The 16663-nt window shown below is 43.1% G+C and overlaps 2 protein-coding genes across 11 annotated transcripts in view; one reads left to right on the forward strand and one right to left on the reverse strand.

Moving 5' to 3' along the window:
* LOC134529816 (ELAV-like protein 1) overlaps positions 1–16663 on the reverse strand; it is a 364764-nt gene that overhangs the window by 270620 nt on the left and 77481 nt on the right. The gene's annotated exons all lie outside the window — the stretch shown is intronic.
* LOC134529815 (cytosolic carboxypeptidase 6) overlaps positions 1–16663 on the forward strand; it is a 120798-nt gene that overhangs the window by 5484 nt on the left and 98651 nt on the right. Inside the window, exons 2-3 of the mRNA XM_063364283.1 lie at positions 9534–9653; positions 11239–11363. Of these exons, the coding sequence (XP_063220353.1) occupies positions 9534–9653; positions 11239–11363 (245 nt within the window). The remainder of the gene's footprint in view (positions 1–9533; positions 9654–11238; positions 11364–16663) is intronic.

The raw sequence follows: 16663 nt of genomic DNA on the forward strand, positions 1-16663 counted from the left end.
AGCCGAATAATAATAAAACCCCCAAAAATAATTTTGACGTGACAACGTCTAATAAATCTATGAACGCCGTCTGCACGCACGAAAAAGTGTCCCGTTGCGCACATTGTTCCGTTACGCTGTGTCCCGTTACATACATTGTTCCGTTACGCTGTGTCCCGTTACGCTCATTGTACGCTTGCGCCGCATCTATCTCTCTTCCACTCGACTGTTTATAAAGTGAAGTGAAATGTTAATGTGGTTTTCATTGCTTATTACAACAACAATTTCGGCAATAAAGGTTAATTATTCTTGCATTTTAAAAATCTGATTACTAGTATAATTTCAAGTATTTATTCTCTTATTATTAAAATCAAAATGATTCAATGTTATTCATAAAAGTATGCAATCATTTCATCAATGTTTTGTTATGACGTTGTCACGTTAAACTATCGTCCGTAAACCGACTTTACAGACAACCAATTTTTTTTGATACAATATATAATCTAACCACTTAAAAAAGTTTGTTATCTGTCATTGATCAATAATTATTAATTTTATTTCTTGAGACGTTAATGGTAGCATTTTTTTTTTTAACTTTATTAAAAGTTTGAATCATTAATTGATTTTAAAATGTGACCTTGTTAAATAAAAAAACTATTCACATTATATAAGCGAAAATACCATAGAAAAGAGAAATAATAACTTGAAGCACTATAAATCATTTTTGGTCCCGTGCTTCCTTAATTCGCGCGTCAGTCACGATGACGGGTAAACACATCACTGAAGGAACACGCCAACATACCGCGAGAGCCTCTGGTCGGAAGATCCGTAGATTCTACTGGAGGTCGATTCCAAGAGAAAAAAAATTCTTTAAAAATAAATTCGCTTTACGGACGATAATTTTACGTGATAACGTCATAAGAAAACATTGATGAAAAAATTGCATACTTTTTAATTTTCAGATATTATTTACAGTTTCTGCAAATCTAATTTAAATAATTTGTTTAAATATAATCAGGAACAATTAGTTATAGAAATAAACTGAAATCAAATCAATGTCAATAAATTGTTAATTTGAAATGACGAAATTGGACAAATATCATCATTTTTTTTAAATTGCAGCTTTTTAAAGCCGACCTTAACCTGTTTGATATTATAGAAGATTTTCTCGCACGGTGGTTGGCCGGTTATTGCACGCTCGGCTCAGGCGGAACGTGACAATGAGTCATGCTTTTTTCGTGCGTGCATCCGGCGTTCATCGATTTATAAGACGTTATCACGTCAAAAATAATTTACTCATTGAATACAGAAGTTTGTAAGCTAACAAAAAGTTATACTAAAAAAAAAACAAGTACATTTTAAAATTGGAATATATATTTGAAATAGATTTCAAACAATTGTTGTCATATAAATATGAATGGAATTATTTTTCATTACTATTAAATAACCATTCTCGTGATCTTTGTGCATACTGTTGGTAAAAACGTGCAATAGTTGCGCCTTTGCCGGGACGGGTGTGAGAATTGCACCTGGAAATGTTGTTTGTATGCAGGACAAGTAGGCCTGAGGACCTCACCAAGTGTTTGAAGAGCGAGGCCCGCGTTCAAATTTGGAATGACATGACGACAGTTAAAAATCTAACAAAAACGTTTCAGTAAATTTTTTTTTTAAAAATATGTATAAACTTATATGTTATTGGCAAAGAACATCTCCAGCTTTTTAACTGGGAACAGGTCCACTAATAAACTTTAGATTATTACAAAGTTTGAGTTGTATAACATGGAAATCAATTTCAAAAGAAACAAAATATTGTTACATTACTGGACTATTTCAAATTGCAGGTATTGTTGTACTTGACACTTTGATGATGAAATTTCGATTAGATAAATTATAAGATGTATTTTAAGTGACAAATAAAACATTTGAACTTTTTATATGAGGGCACTTGTTTTCCCAGTCGTTCGTTGCTGTTACTCTCGTGACCCGAATTAACCGACACCCTTGTTCGAGGCTTGAGTATTTTGTATTTTAGGATACCTTTGTTAAAAAAAAAGCGTACGTAATTATTTATGCTTCGCATACAAGAAATTATGAATTTTGTTTGGTTACTGGTGATACATATTCCTTGATTTTTGTTAATTTTTTGGTTCGTGGGCCTTAGAAAAAACTGCAACTTATGCAAAAAAAAAATATACCAAACAATTACTATTGGAGTTTCGTATTTTGAATTTATATCCGAATAGACAAGAGCTTAGGATATCGAAACTGTTAAATAACACTACCTTTCAGTAGTATGTTATTTAGCCTCGGAAAGGTTAATTTGTGTAGACGTCACCAAAAATAGGAAATTATAAATGTCAAACGAATGCTTTGTAGCCAGATAAACTAAAAAAAATTGCATTAGCAAAACTTAGGATAATCGAATATTGCGCTGAAGAGCTTTTCAGGTTTTCCTCAGAAGTTTTTTTTTTTTCTCTAGCGAACTGGGAGATATGAACACTTAACTAGGTTCGGGGAGAGAGGGGGTTAAAGGATTCGCAGTAATTCAATCCACTTTGATGTTGATCGGATGGTAACCCTGTTTGCATATCCTGGCTCCCGACATATACTATGTTATCTGCTGTTGGTCCCCCTGCCACCTTCCCCCTCCGACCCACTGCCGTCTCACGTGGTCGCAAACAAGGTTATGTTCGCTTTATTGGGTAAACATCGTGAAGCCCAGGTGGAGCAACCAACACAAATAAAAAAAAATAAAAATACGGCAACACTCGGCTGGCAAGTCTTTCCAAGAAAATAATGTTAAAAGGAATCATATTCATCGTTTCCTCTTAATCCGCCCCTACCAAGAACATTCAAATAAAACCTTTTAAAGAAATATCAGAAACTGCTTGCCAATAAGCAACAAATCGGGAATGGTAATTCAAATATCGGTGATTTTGTGACTGTTAAAACACGGTTGCCAAATCATTCCCCTTCAATAATGGTTCAAACAAGGGTTGGCTGTATTTGTTTTTTACCCGACTACGGCGAAGCCAAAAGGAAGGGTTATGATTTTAGCAGTCTATGTATGTATGTATGTGTGTATGTTACTCCGTAGCGCCTAAACTATTCATCCGATTTTGATGAATGAGGTGTCAATCGAATCGTGATTATGACCCGGGTAACAAAGGCTACGTTTTAACCGACTTAAACAATATGAGGAGTCGATTATACCTTGTAAACCCCGGTTGTAACCGATTTCATTCCTTTCTTTTTTTGACGTTGGAAAACATATTTTTGCAAAGGGCCAAGTTTACGTTGCATTAAGTAGGGTAAGAACATTGGAGGGTTTATTTATTAGCAATCTGGACCCGTGGAAACCTTTATGCCACACTCATCATTCAGCATCTTTGATGGAGTTGGAAAGGCTAAAAAGTATTGACTCTGCTCAATAATAAGTAAGTACCCAGTTATCTTCTTGTATTTTTTTTGTAATGTATATTAATCTGTTAATATATAGTAGAGTATAATATTTTTTTTGACGTAATAACGTCTTATAAATCGATGAACACCGGCTGCGCGCACGAAAAATTGTCACGTTCCGCCTGAGCCGAGCGTGCAAGAACCTGCCAACCACCGCGCGAGAAAATCCTCTATAATATCAAACAGGTTAAGGCGGGCTTTTTAAACTAATTGTTCGTGATTATATTTATACAAATTATTTAAATTAAATCTGCAAAAACTCTAAGTAATATTTGAATTGGAAAGTATGCAATTTTTCATCAATGTTTTCTTATGAAGTTATCACGTAAAATTATCGTCCGTAAACCGACTGTACAGACAACCTCCCTTTTTTAAAAAAAAAAATTATGTACAGCAAAATTACAAACTCACACACCTCCATCTCATCCTGACATTATATTTGAAACTTTCACCTTTACTACTAAGCTTACATTTCACACATACTCATATAAACTAAGTCTATGCTGTATCTCGCAGCGTTGCCGGTACGCGCGGATAAAGAAGGCGGTTTACTTTATCCTATTCCGTATACTGAGCAATTTTTATATCACGAATGTCCTGGTCTATAATGTTTAATTATTAAGTATGTATTACTCACGCTATTATATCAGTAGTCTTTTTGTTGTCGCAACACAGGTTAAAACGGAAAATATTAAAATTGAAAAAAAAAAATGGTTGTCTGTAAAGTCGGTTTACGGACGATAGTTTAACGTACGTCATAACAAAACATTGATGAAATGATTGCATACTTTTATGAATAAAATTGAATCATTTTTATTGAATTATCACTATTTTGTATAGATACAAACAAGGAGTGAAATGAAATATACAATTTAATTGATAAATTTACTTTTATTTGCACTCATTAATTCAAATATGTTTATTACTTTAACTAAGACATTATTTAACTATAACTTTTATACATGTTTGCTATTTAACTTCTTCCAATCTGTGTTATTCTGTTAAGGATAGGACGATGATAGGAAAAGTGGGAAACGAATGGGAATGTTTCAAGTTTAATGTGCCTCGAAAAAGTCAAATCGATGGTTGTTCCAATCGAGTGGACGAGAGATAGATGCGGCGCAAGCGTACAATGAGCGTAACGGGACACTTTTTCGTGCGTGCAGCCGGCGTTCATCGATTTATTAGACGTTGTCACGTCAAAAAACCGTTTTTATGACATTTGGTTAAGGTTACAGAAAATGCTTGCAATCACTTCAAGGAAACAATAATTAAGGTTTTCTTTTTCTGATAGAATAACATGCAAAATAACGTAAGTACGAACCAAATATATTTCAAGCGCGGGAATGTACTGAAATTGTACTCATGAGACAATTTTGTTTATTATCCAACGGACGATTTTAAAAGTGTTCCGATAATAGACTAAGAATGTACGTAGACAGAGTGCGCAAGCTGCGAGGTCGACATTTTTCTATCGACACACTGCACTATAGCGGACGACAGACGCGCATTCTGCAGGTTATTAAATATCGTATCACTTTTTATGTACGAGTTTAAATAATATTTCATTATGATTGCGAGCATGATTTACATTATTCGTCGTCTTCTTAAAATTCAATTTTTTATATTTCGTAGTTGATTTATCTTAATTTCTGCATGTTTAGAATGCATGGAAGTTTTTTTTTCCCCTTTTCAGTCATATTTTCATGTTACACATCAGAATAGTTGGGAATCGTAAGCTTTGAGATAGCCGAAAGTTGCTGGCCGTGTTATGAATATGTTCTGTGTCAAATAACTACTTAACCATAAACTTGACGTGTCCGCGTTGCTGCGGGGAAGCCTAAGATGTCCATCAAGTTCTGTCCCTGCCCGAACACACCCGAACAATTCACCTTCGGCCAACCTCGGGTTCATTTATATATATTTATATTTCTCTGTTTATTTTAATGTAGCCGTACTAACCTAACCAACCGTCCACAGTGTTTTGAAGTGTTTTAATGTAGCTAACCTAACCGACCACTTTTCATATTCGAAATCATTTTTCCTTCGCAAAAAGTAAAACAAATCCCGAAGTTGGCCGAAGGTGAATTGTTCGGGTGTAATTGGGAAGGGACAGAACTTGATGGGCAAATTCCTACACGTAATGCATGCCAATTTGCATCCCGCATGAATGTGCCCAGGGTTTTCCCTGTGTCTATGCAGGTTTTACCTGGGCCCAACCTATCTCTAGTTATAGTCTAGATTTAAGAGTGAGGGGAGTTAGTCATGGCGCCAATCGCTGCCATGGCTGGCCAATCCCCTCCTAGCACATGATGCATGCGACCCTCTCCCTGCATGGCTAATCCCAGCATGACTAGGCGTATAGGCTTCGGCCTGAGACGCACCTAGGTCCCTCCCTAACCCGGACTCCTACCAGATACACTTAGTTTTAGTTAGGTTAGGAAAAAAAAATTTATATTTCTCTGTTTATTTCAATGTAGCTATATCTACTAACTTAACTAACCGTCCATGGTGTTTTAAAGTGTTTCAATGTAGCTAACCTAACCGACCACTTTTAATATTCGAAATCATTTTTCCTGCGCAAAAAGTAAAACAAATCCCGAAGTTGGCCGAAGGTGAATTGTTCGGGTGTGATCGGGCAGGGACAGAATTTGATGTGCATCTCAGGCTTCTCGTTGCTGCGCGACTGGCGACCACGCGCCCGCGCGGCCGAGTGTGGGCCAATGGCGGCGTCGCGCGCGGCCGAAGCGGGGCGCTGATTGGTCCGCGGTTCGAGGCGGGCCCGAGTGTTTGCTCGGGCCTCGGCGGGCTGCCAGACGTGACTGCGGCAGCCGCCCGCCCGCGTGCGTGCGTAACGATTTCCAATACGCCGCGATCTCTGCCGCCCGGCCATAGAGTCGGCACCCGCGTAGAGTGACGCAGGTCGCCGCGTGGTTTCCCGCCGGAACTGGCGTATGTCGAGCATTTGCACACGTATTTTCCTGGGGAAGCCTTCTTTTCACAGACGAGAGAGCCAAAACCCGAAGTTCCCCGAAGTTCATGCTCGCTTCCCCCCCCCCCCCCCCCCCCACGGATCTTTAATGTAGCTATCCTAACCAAATCAACCGTCCACAATGTTTTAAAGTATTTATACTGAAAGCTAACCTAACCTAATTGACCATTAGTATCCTTTTATCAACACATTTACAATGAACCAAAAAAAAAAAAAACTAAGATGCACGATCGGTCGTTTGGCTCTCTCGTCTGTGAAAAGAAGGCTTCCCAATTTCCTGTCATGTCGATTCAGTGCGAATATGTTGGAGTATTTTTTGTGTTATAACCGTGTAAAAAAGGGGAGGGAGGTGGTTATCTGTAAAGTCGGTTTACGGACGATAATTTTACGTGATAACGTCATAAGAAAACATTGATGAAATAATTGCATACTTTTTAATTTTCAAATATTATTTACAGTTTTTGCAAATTTAATTTAAATAATTTGTTTGAATATAATCACGAACAATTAGTTATAGAAATAAACTGAAATTAAATCAATATCAATTAATTGTTAATTTGAAATGACGAAATTGGACAAACAAATGAAATTTTTTAAATTGCTGCTTTTAAAAAGCCCGCCTTAACCTGTTTGATATTATAGAAGATTTTCTCGCACGGTGGTTGGCCGGTTCTTGCACGCTCGTCTCAGGCGGAACCTGACAATGAGTCATGCTTTTTCGTGCGTGCAACCGGCGTTCATCGATTTATAAGACGTTATCACGTCAAAAATTTTCTCTACTTAAAATAATATATCTATAGTTTATTACACACATCATGGATAAATGCACAGTAAAAGCCGACTGTTAAATGCTTTATGTGGGGTCTTGGACCACTGGCATTCCGTAAAGGAACGTACGAAATTACGTACGTCCGTACGCAGCTCCGGCCAGGCCAAATATGATGAAATTCGGCGAAAAGTTTGTTTTCAACACATAAGTGGCATTCAATAAAAAAAAAACACGGAAGTAAGTCGATACCAAAGGACGAAGGGTTTCGGGAACTATAGCTTTAGGATTTCTTCGAAATACGGCACAGCTTTCTTCGTCTGTAAATCCTTCCTAATACTGACACACACAACACCCTTGCTCTGCGAAACACGAATGTTGATATCAACTTTCCGAGAATACGTTACAAACAGACAAATACTGTGGTTCTGGCTCACAAGGATTCTGGGGCAACTCGACCTCATCTGGCGCCGAATTTCTAAGTAAACAACTAAAGATTTTCAAGGTTGCGGTCAAAATGTAAACATCTGCTTACTGGAAGCTGAGAGTAGAGTTATTTATGTCTGTTTAAGAGATTTCACTATATATTATTGAAATTAATATTTTTTTTTACACAAACTCAAATTGTTTCATCGATCTAATCAATCAATATATTAATTGCAGTTTTTTTTTATGAAATTTAGAATTTTTACTGAATTTCTAGCTTTATAATTACATATTTTCAAGATGGTGGCCAATACGACCGACAAGATGGTGGATGCCACAATGGTCTGGTGATTGGCCCTCTAGCGGGTAAATATTAAATCAATATGGCAGAAGTGTCCTCTAGCAGACGGCATATGTACTATGTGACACTAGTGCTCCTGGTATCGAGTACTGAAAACAAGATGGCAGATGACAGAACACTAGCGCTACTGGTAGAAAGTACGGAAAATAAAGATGGCTGCCTCCACCAGAAGAAAACAATATAGTGTCTGTGATGTCATATTTCATATTAAATTTTATTAATTATTTTTTTTATAAATTTTATATTTTTCCCATTAAAATCTGATAATAATTACGGATTTTCAATTTCAAGATGGTGTCCGTAACAAACCGTGCAACGATTATGTCATACACGTACAAGATGGCGGGCGTAACGAAATGTGCAACGTTTATAGAATCCAATATGGCGACCGTAACTATATGTGCAACAGTTTTTTAAAAATATTTTATTAAAATATTATTATAATATTTTTTTTTATAAATGTAACATATTTCCTTATTTTCTAGCATAAAAATTACGGATTTTCAAGATGGTGGCCGTAACGAAAATTGCAACAATTACGTCTTAATACAAGATGGTGGGTGTGACGTAAAAATTTTTATCACTTTTAAATTTTTTACGAAGAATTTTTTTAATACATTAATAAATTACATGTTTACTCACGCCGGGAATCGAACCAAAGCCAAAATTTATTACTAGCTAAACATTTGAAGTAGGCAATTTTGTAAAATATTGTTTTGGAATTTTTTCAGAATTTTTTCGGTCAAAAATTAAAGAATTTGAATTTTAAGGTCAAGGACAAGGTCAAGGTCCTGATGATAGCGGCTTATGGCGGCTTGCTTTTAGGAGTCTTAAGCCGCTTTTATGAAATTTTTGTTTTTCCTAAGGTAAAGTCTTTTGAGGTTTATCGAATTCCCAATTTTTTAATTTTCGAGGAATACAACAGGAAATTTCCCCTCAAAACGGGAATTTTTCCAACGAAATTGAAAACGTTTTAGAAATTTTGAGTCACTTAGAGTTATTTTTGAGTCATTTAGAGTCTAAGATGGCCGCTATGACGTCACAATCAAAGATGATGTTCAGCTCCTCCGGCTCAAAACCTTAAAGCCTGTGTCAGTATGCCCTATTATATACTACTGAAGTAGTTTTCCATGGTTGAGCTTAACTAAATAGTAGAGATTTGCAAAATTCGCGAATTCATTCGGCGATAGGCTAGAATTCAAACACATATACCTCTTAGATAATTTTGATATTGGCTTACTGTTCATCTGGACGAATCTCAACCAGTTATAAACCCACAACCAAAGCGGCTGAGACGACTTACAAGTCGGCAGCCAATCAACTTACGTTATTTGCCCGAGTGTACAGAGGTATGTGCAGTCTATCCTGAAGGCCATCGAAACCGCGAATTTTGCAGGTCTCTACTAATTAGATTTAATTTATACCATTATATAATCGGCAGGCTGATTTTGTTAGCTTTCTGTGTTTCTGTGCGTTTGTCTGTCGTTCGGGTTGGCTCCGTGCCACTCGGTGCAAGCAAGCAATGGCAGGAATCGCCCGTGTTCCAGAGGAGGACAGCGAGAACGAGGGAGGACAAGGCAACGTCGCACGTGTCGTGATACGACCGCCCGGACACAGCGGCAAGGCCAAGCGAGGCCACCTCTGCTTCGACGCCTCGTTCGAGACGGGTGAGTTAACACACACCTGCTGCGCTGGGAGAAGCCTGAGATGTACATCAAGTTCCGTCCCTGCCCGAACACGCCCGAACATTCACCTTCGGCCAACCTCGGGATTTGTTTTATTTTTCTTTTATACCCTGTCCAACACTTCATCCAGACCATCCTCTGTCTCCTGTAAATTCCTACACGTAATGCATGCCAATTTGCATCCCGCATGAATGTGCCCAGGGTTTTCCCTGTGTCTATGCAGGTTTTACCTGGGCCCAACCTATATCTAGTTATAGTCTAGATTTAAGAGTGAAAGGAGTTAGTCATGGCACCAATCGTTGCCATGGCTGGCCAATCCCCTCCTAGCACATGATGCATGCGACCCTCTTCCTGCATGGCTAATCCCAGCATGACTAGGCGTATAGACGCACCTAGGTCCCTCCCCTAACCCGGACCCCTACCAGATACACTTAGTTTTAGTTAGGTTAGAAAAAAAATTAAACAATCGCGCAGGAAAAATGAATTCAAATATTAAAAGTGGTCGGTTAGGTTAGCTACACTAAAACACTTTAAAACACTATGGACGGTTAGTTAGGTTAGTATGGCTACATTAAAATAAACAGAGAAATAAAAATATATATATAAATGAACCCGAGGTTGGCCGAAGGTGAATATTCGGGCGTGGTGGGGAAGGGACAATGCTTGATGTACATCTTAGGCTTCCCTGAACACACACCTGCTGCGCTGGAGCGCTCTCATTTCCGGTTGGCCATCTTGCATGCGTGACTGCGCAGAAAAGGCTGTGCGCGCATATGCAACTTTGCAGGGACTTGTTTCTAAACATTTGTTCAACAAAAGTGACTTTTTGTTTTTGACATTTTCTGCCACACATTAAAATTATGCCCCACCATTTGCGAACATTTTTTTATATGTTCATTATATATTGTTCCAGGGAGCCATAGGGAACAGAACATGCCTGCCAAAAAATAATAATTATTAGCCCCCATAAATACTTGAAACTGACACTAGAAACTTAGAATTTTAATATTAATAACACACATTACAGTGAACTAGAAAAAAAAAATTGGGTTTTCTGTAAAGGTTAAACGTGACCACGTCATAATAAAACATTGATGAAATGATTGCATACTTTTATGAATAAAATTGAATCAGTTCACGTGTAGATGACTTGTAATTAATTTTAAAAACTGGTGTTTAGCTATAAAGTTTAAATATAATTATGAACAAGTTTTCATATAAATAAACTGTAATCAAATATCTATCATCAGTCATATGAATCACCAGGACGCATAGGCCAATCGAGTGGAAGAGAGATAGATGCGGCGCAAGCGTACAATGAGCGTAACGGGACACAGCGTAACGGGACAATGTGCGCAACGGGACAATTTTCCGTGCGTGCAGCCGGCGTTCATCGATTTATTAGACGTTGTCACGTCAAAAAGTGTGAAAGCATAAATTTCCTAGCCGGAACAGTTAATTCGTTTCTTCATCGCGTGGAAGTAAGCAGTTGACGAGTCAGCTGCCAGCGCGGTTGGCGACCGAGTGGACCCGGAGTGGACTCGGAGTGGACTCGACGTGTTGGCAGGGAACCTGGGCCGCGTGGACCTGGTGTCGGAGTTCGAGTACGACCTGTCCATCCGGCCGGACACATGCAACCCTCGCTTCCGGCTCTGGTTCAACTTCAGCGTGGACAATGTGCGTCTGGACCAGGTGAGTCACCAGTCACACACTGTTTTAAATTCCTTTTACTTCTAAGGAGCAATTAAATTAAGACCTATGTCCCCGGCTCATCATAATTTAACTCATAAGTAACAGGATATTTCGTGCCAAGCACATTCATATCCTAATCTAGTTAGATACCATCAATTCTGTGGACCTGAAAGATAACTAAGGATGACTAGTAGCACTAATCTGTTCCAAAAAAAAAACCTCAATGTAAAGGCGTGGTTAGCGAATTTTAAATGCCCGTAAGTCTGCCCTATCATGTCAATTCTCGAACAGTGTTGTAAAAAATTCTTCAAACTCCTAAATAATATTTTTTAAGAGGCAAAATTTAAATATTTATTGTGGTATTTCTTTGGGTCTTACTAGTCCCAAACACCAGTGGTAGAGGAAGATCTACTAAAGTACCTACAACAATATTTAGATTTTATTTGCGATATTGAGCGCTCGAGTAAATGTTTTGATGGTTTTTGGAATTTTTTCCGAATTTCTAGCTTAACAATAACAGATTTTCAAGATGGTGGCTCAGATATGCGATATGTGGATGTCATGGTAATAAATACTATTGCACTCTAGTGGGTAAAAATTATACTAATATGGCGGCAGCACACACTAACAGACGATGTGTGTACCACATGACACTAGCATTCCTAGTATCGAGTATTCAAAACAACATGTCGGCAGTGCCCTCTAGCAGTCGGCGTGTTCACTAGTGCTCCTGGGATCAAGTACAGAAAATAAAGATGGTAGCTCAGTCTCCAAATGGTGATGATATTATTCATTCAAATTAATGACATTCAAAAGTCCGAATATGTGTATTATTTTTATATATACCTTATTGAATTCTCAGTCAGGTAAATGTCCCGATGGCCGTGTAGTCAAAAGCATATGTTTTCCAACCAGATGCCTGAGCTGTCATGGTTCGAATGACCTAGTTTTCCAGTGTATTTTGTATAAAAAATTTAATATGTCGATAAGGGTCATTACACTACTTTTAGGAATGGATAATCGACCTTACTTGCACGAGACAGAGCGATGCTGGGGCATTCTAGGAAATAACAACAGAAACTAATATGGCGAACATTATGTCATTCAAGATGGCGACCTCCAGCAGAAAAAAAAAAATATGGCAGTTGTGATGTCATCCAAGATGGCGGCATACGGCAGACTAAAAAGGGATGGCGGCTGTGACATCAGAATAAAAAAAAGTGGCTTTGATGTCAGATTCAATATGGCGGCCTCCAGCAGACCAAAACAAAATTGTGAACACAGTGTCATAATTTAAAAATGGCATAAAATTCTACCGTAACGAAAAGCGCAACGATCGTGAGTAGGGTGCTCGATTTCAAGATGGCGAAATTTAAGATGGCGGGATTTAAGATGGCGGGATTTAAGATGGCGGGATTTAAGATGGCGGGATTTAAGATGGCGGGATTTAAGATGGCGGATGAGGTCAACTTCCAAGGTCAAGGTCAAATGTCAATACATAGATTATGGTCAAAGTTTAAGGTGAAAGGTAAAGGTGAAAGGTAAAGACAAATGTCATCAAAGATGGCCGCCGTGACGTCACAATCCAAGATAGCGGACATTGCCACCAACAACTACAGTGGTAGAGTCACATAGGGCAGCGTTTAGTGAACCTCAAGTCAATTTCTTTAAACGTCGGAGAAGTAACTTAAGATTTAGGTTTCAGTTTAAATGACTGTCAAAGACACGACATTTGCTAAAGTTATATTTTAAAAAAATTAATTCGGGTTGTCGGCCACTCAGTAAAATGAATTAAGAGCTAAAGTCTCCAAGATATTTTAGTGCCAGGAAAGTGTAACTATTGGTGGTGTACTGGCGTGCCACCGACACGTGCAGCCCTGTGAGGCGAGTCTGTGCACTTGCCCAGGCCCTGGGAGGCGAGACTGTGCACTTGCCCAGGCCCTGGGAGGGTGGCTCGCGGGCAATGCCCTCCCCCTACCCGCAGGGCGCGCATTGATCCTGCAGCCGAGCCGCGGCCGAGCTGCACGCTCATTGCCGTCCGCCTGTTGGAGGCCCAGCCGTGCTCCGGGGTGGAGTTCAGCTACTCCTCGGGCCACTGCATGCATCTCGATACCCAGCCGTGCTCCGGGGTGGAGTTCAGCTACTCCTCAGGAGCACTGCATGCATCTCGATACCCAGCCGTGCTCCGGGGTGGAGTTCAGCTACTCCTCGGGCCACTGCATGCATCTCGATACCCAGCCGTGCTCCGGGGTGGAGTTCAGCTACTCCTCGGGCCACTGCATGCATCTCGATACCCAGCCGTGCTCCGGGGTGGAGTTCAGCTACTCCTCAGGCCACTGCATCCATCTCGATACCCAGCCGTGCTCCGGGATGGAGTTCAGCTACTCCTCGGGCCACTGCATGCATCTCGATACCCAGCCGTGCTCCGGGATGGAGTTCAGCTACTCCTCAGGAGCACTGCATGTATCTCGATACCCAGCCGTGCTCCGGGGTGGAGTTCAGCTACTCCTCGAGCCACTGCATGCATCTCGATACCCAGCCGTGCTCCGGAAGGAGTTCAGCTACTCCTCAGGAGCACTGCATGCATCTCGATACCCAGCCGTGCTCCGGGGTGGAGTTCAGCTACTCCTCAGGAGCACTGCATCCATCTCGATACCCAGCCGGGCCACTGCATCCATCTCGATACCCAGCCGTGCTCCGGGGTGGAGTTCAGCTACTCCTCGGGCCACTGCATCCATCACTATACCCAGCCGTGCTCCGGGGTGGAGTTCAGCTACTCCTCGGGCACTGCATCCATCTCGATACCCAGCCGTGCTCCGGGGTGGAGTTCAGCTACTCCTCGGGCCACTGCATCCATCTCGATACCCAGCCGTGCCCCGGGGTGGAGTTCAGCTACTCCTCGGGCCACTGCATCCATCTCTATACCCAGCCGTGCTCCGGGATGGAGTTCAGCTACTCCTCGGGCCACTGCATCCATCTCGATACCCAGCCGTGCTCCGGGGTGGAGTTCAGCTACTCCTCGGGCCACTGCATGCATCTCGATACCCAGCCGTGCTCCGGGGTGGAGTTCAGCTACTCCTCGGGCACTGCAACCATCTCGATACCCAGCTGTGCTCCGGGATGGAGTTCAGGTACTCCTCAGGAGCACTGCATGCATCTCGATACCCAGCCGTGCTCCGGGATGGAGTTCAGCTACTCCTCGGGCCACTGCATCCATCTCGATACCCAGCCGTGCTCCGGGGTGGAGTTCAGCTACTCCTCAGGAGCACTGCATGCATCTCGATACCCAGCCGTGCTCCGGGATGGAGTTCAGCTACTCCTCGGGCACTGCATCCATCTTGATACCCAGCCGTGCTCTGGGGTGGAGTTCAGCTACTCCTCGGGCCACTGCATCCAACTCGATACCCAGCCGTGCTCCGGGGTGGAGTTCAGCTACTCCTCGGGCCACTGCATCCATCTCTATACCCAGCCGTGCTCCGGGGGAGTTCAGCTACTCCTCGGGCACTGCATCCATCTCGATACCCAGCCGTGCTCCGGGATGGAGTTCAGCTACTCCTCAGGAGCACTGCATGTATCTCGATACCCAGCCGTGCTCCGGGGTGGAGTTCAGCTACTCCTCGGGCCACTGCATCCATCTCGATACCCAGCCGTGCTCCGGGGTGGAGTTCAGCTACTCCTCGGGCCACTGCATCCATCTCTATACCCAGCCGTGCTCCGGGGTGGAGTTCAGCTACTCCTCGGGCCACTGCATCCATCTCGATACCCAGCCGTGCTCCGGGGTGGAGTTCAGCTACTCCTCGGGCCACTGCATCCATCTCTATACCCAGCCATGCTCCGGGGTGGAGTTCAGCTACTCCTCGGGCCACTGCATCCATCTCTATACCCAGCCGTGCTCTGGGGTGGAGTTCAGCTACTCCTCGGGCACTGCATCCATCTCGATACCCAGCCGTGCCCCGGGGTGGAGTTCAGCTACTCCTCGGGCCACTGCATCCATCTCTATACCCAGCCGTGCTCCGGGATGGAGTTCAGCTACTCCTCGGGCCACTGCATCCATCTCGATACCCAGCCGTGCTCCGGGGTGGAGTTCAGCTACTCCTCGGGCCACTGCATGCATCTCGATACCCAGCCGTGCTCCGGGGTGGAGTTCAGCTACTCCTCGGGCACTGCAACCATCTCGATACCCAGCTGTGCTCCGGGATGGAGTTCAGGTACTCCTCAGGAGCACTGCATGCATCTCGATACCCAGCCGTGCTCCGGGATGGAGTTCAGCTACTCCTCGGGCCACTGCATCCATCTCGATACCCAGCCGTGCTCCGGGGTGGAGTTCAGCTACTCCTCAGGAGCACTGCATGCATCTCGATACCCAGCCGTGCTCCGGGATGGAGTTCAGCTACTCCTCGGGCACTGCATCCATCTTGATACCCAGCCGTGCTCTGGGGTGGAGTTCAGCTACTCCTCGGGCCACTGCATCCATCTCGATACCCAGCCGTGCTCCGGGGTGGAGTTCAGCTACTCCTCGGGCCACTGCATCCATCTCTATACCCAGCCGTGCTCCGGGGGAGTTCAGCTACTCCTCGGGCACTGCATCCATCTCGATACCCAGCCGTGCTCCGGGATGGAGTTCAGCTACTCCTCAGGAGCACTGCATGTATCTCGATACCCAGCCGTGCTCCGGGGTGGAGTTCAGCTACTCCTCGGGCCACTGCATCCATCTCGATACCCAGCCGTGCTCCGGGGTGGAGTTCAGCTACTCCTCGGGCCACTGCATCCATCTCTATACCCAGCCGTGCTCCGGGGTGGAGTTCAGCTACTCCTCGGGCCACTGCATCCATCTCGATACCCAGCCGTGCTCCGGGGTGGAGTTCAGCTACTCCTCGGGCCACTGCATCCATCTCTATACCCAGCCGTGCTCCGGGGTGGAGATCAGCTACTCCTCGGGCACTGCATCCATCTCGATACCCAGCCGTACTCCGGGGTGGAGTTCAGCTACTCCTCGGGCCACTGCATCCATCTCGATACCCAGCCGTGCTCCGGGGTGGAGTTCAGCTACTCCTCGGGCCACTGCATCCATCTCTATACCCAGCCGTGCTCCGGGGTGGAGTTCAGCTACTCCTCGGGCACTGCATCCATCTCGATACCCAGCCGTGCTCCGGGGTGGAGTTCAGCTACTCCTCGGGCCACTGCATCCATCTCGATACCCAGCCGTGCTCCGGGGTGGAGTTCAGCTACTCCTCGGGCCACTGCATCCATCTCTATACCCAGCCGTGCTCCGGGGTGGAGTTCAGCTACTCCTCGGGCAC

This window comes from Bacillus rossius, chromosome 2, assembly GCF_032445375.1.
Source record: "Bacillus rossius redtenbacheri isolate Brsri chromosome 2, Brsri_v3, whole genome shotgun sequence".
In the NCBI taxonomy this organism is placed as follows: Eukaryota; Metazoa; Arthropoda; class Insecta; order Phasmatodea; family Bacillidae; genus Bacillus; species Bacillus rossius.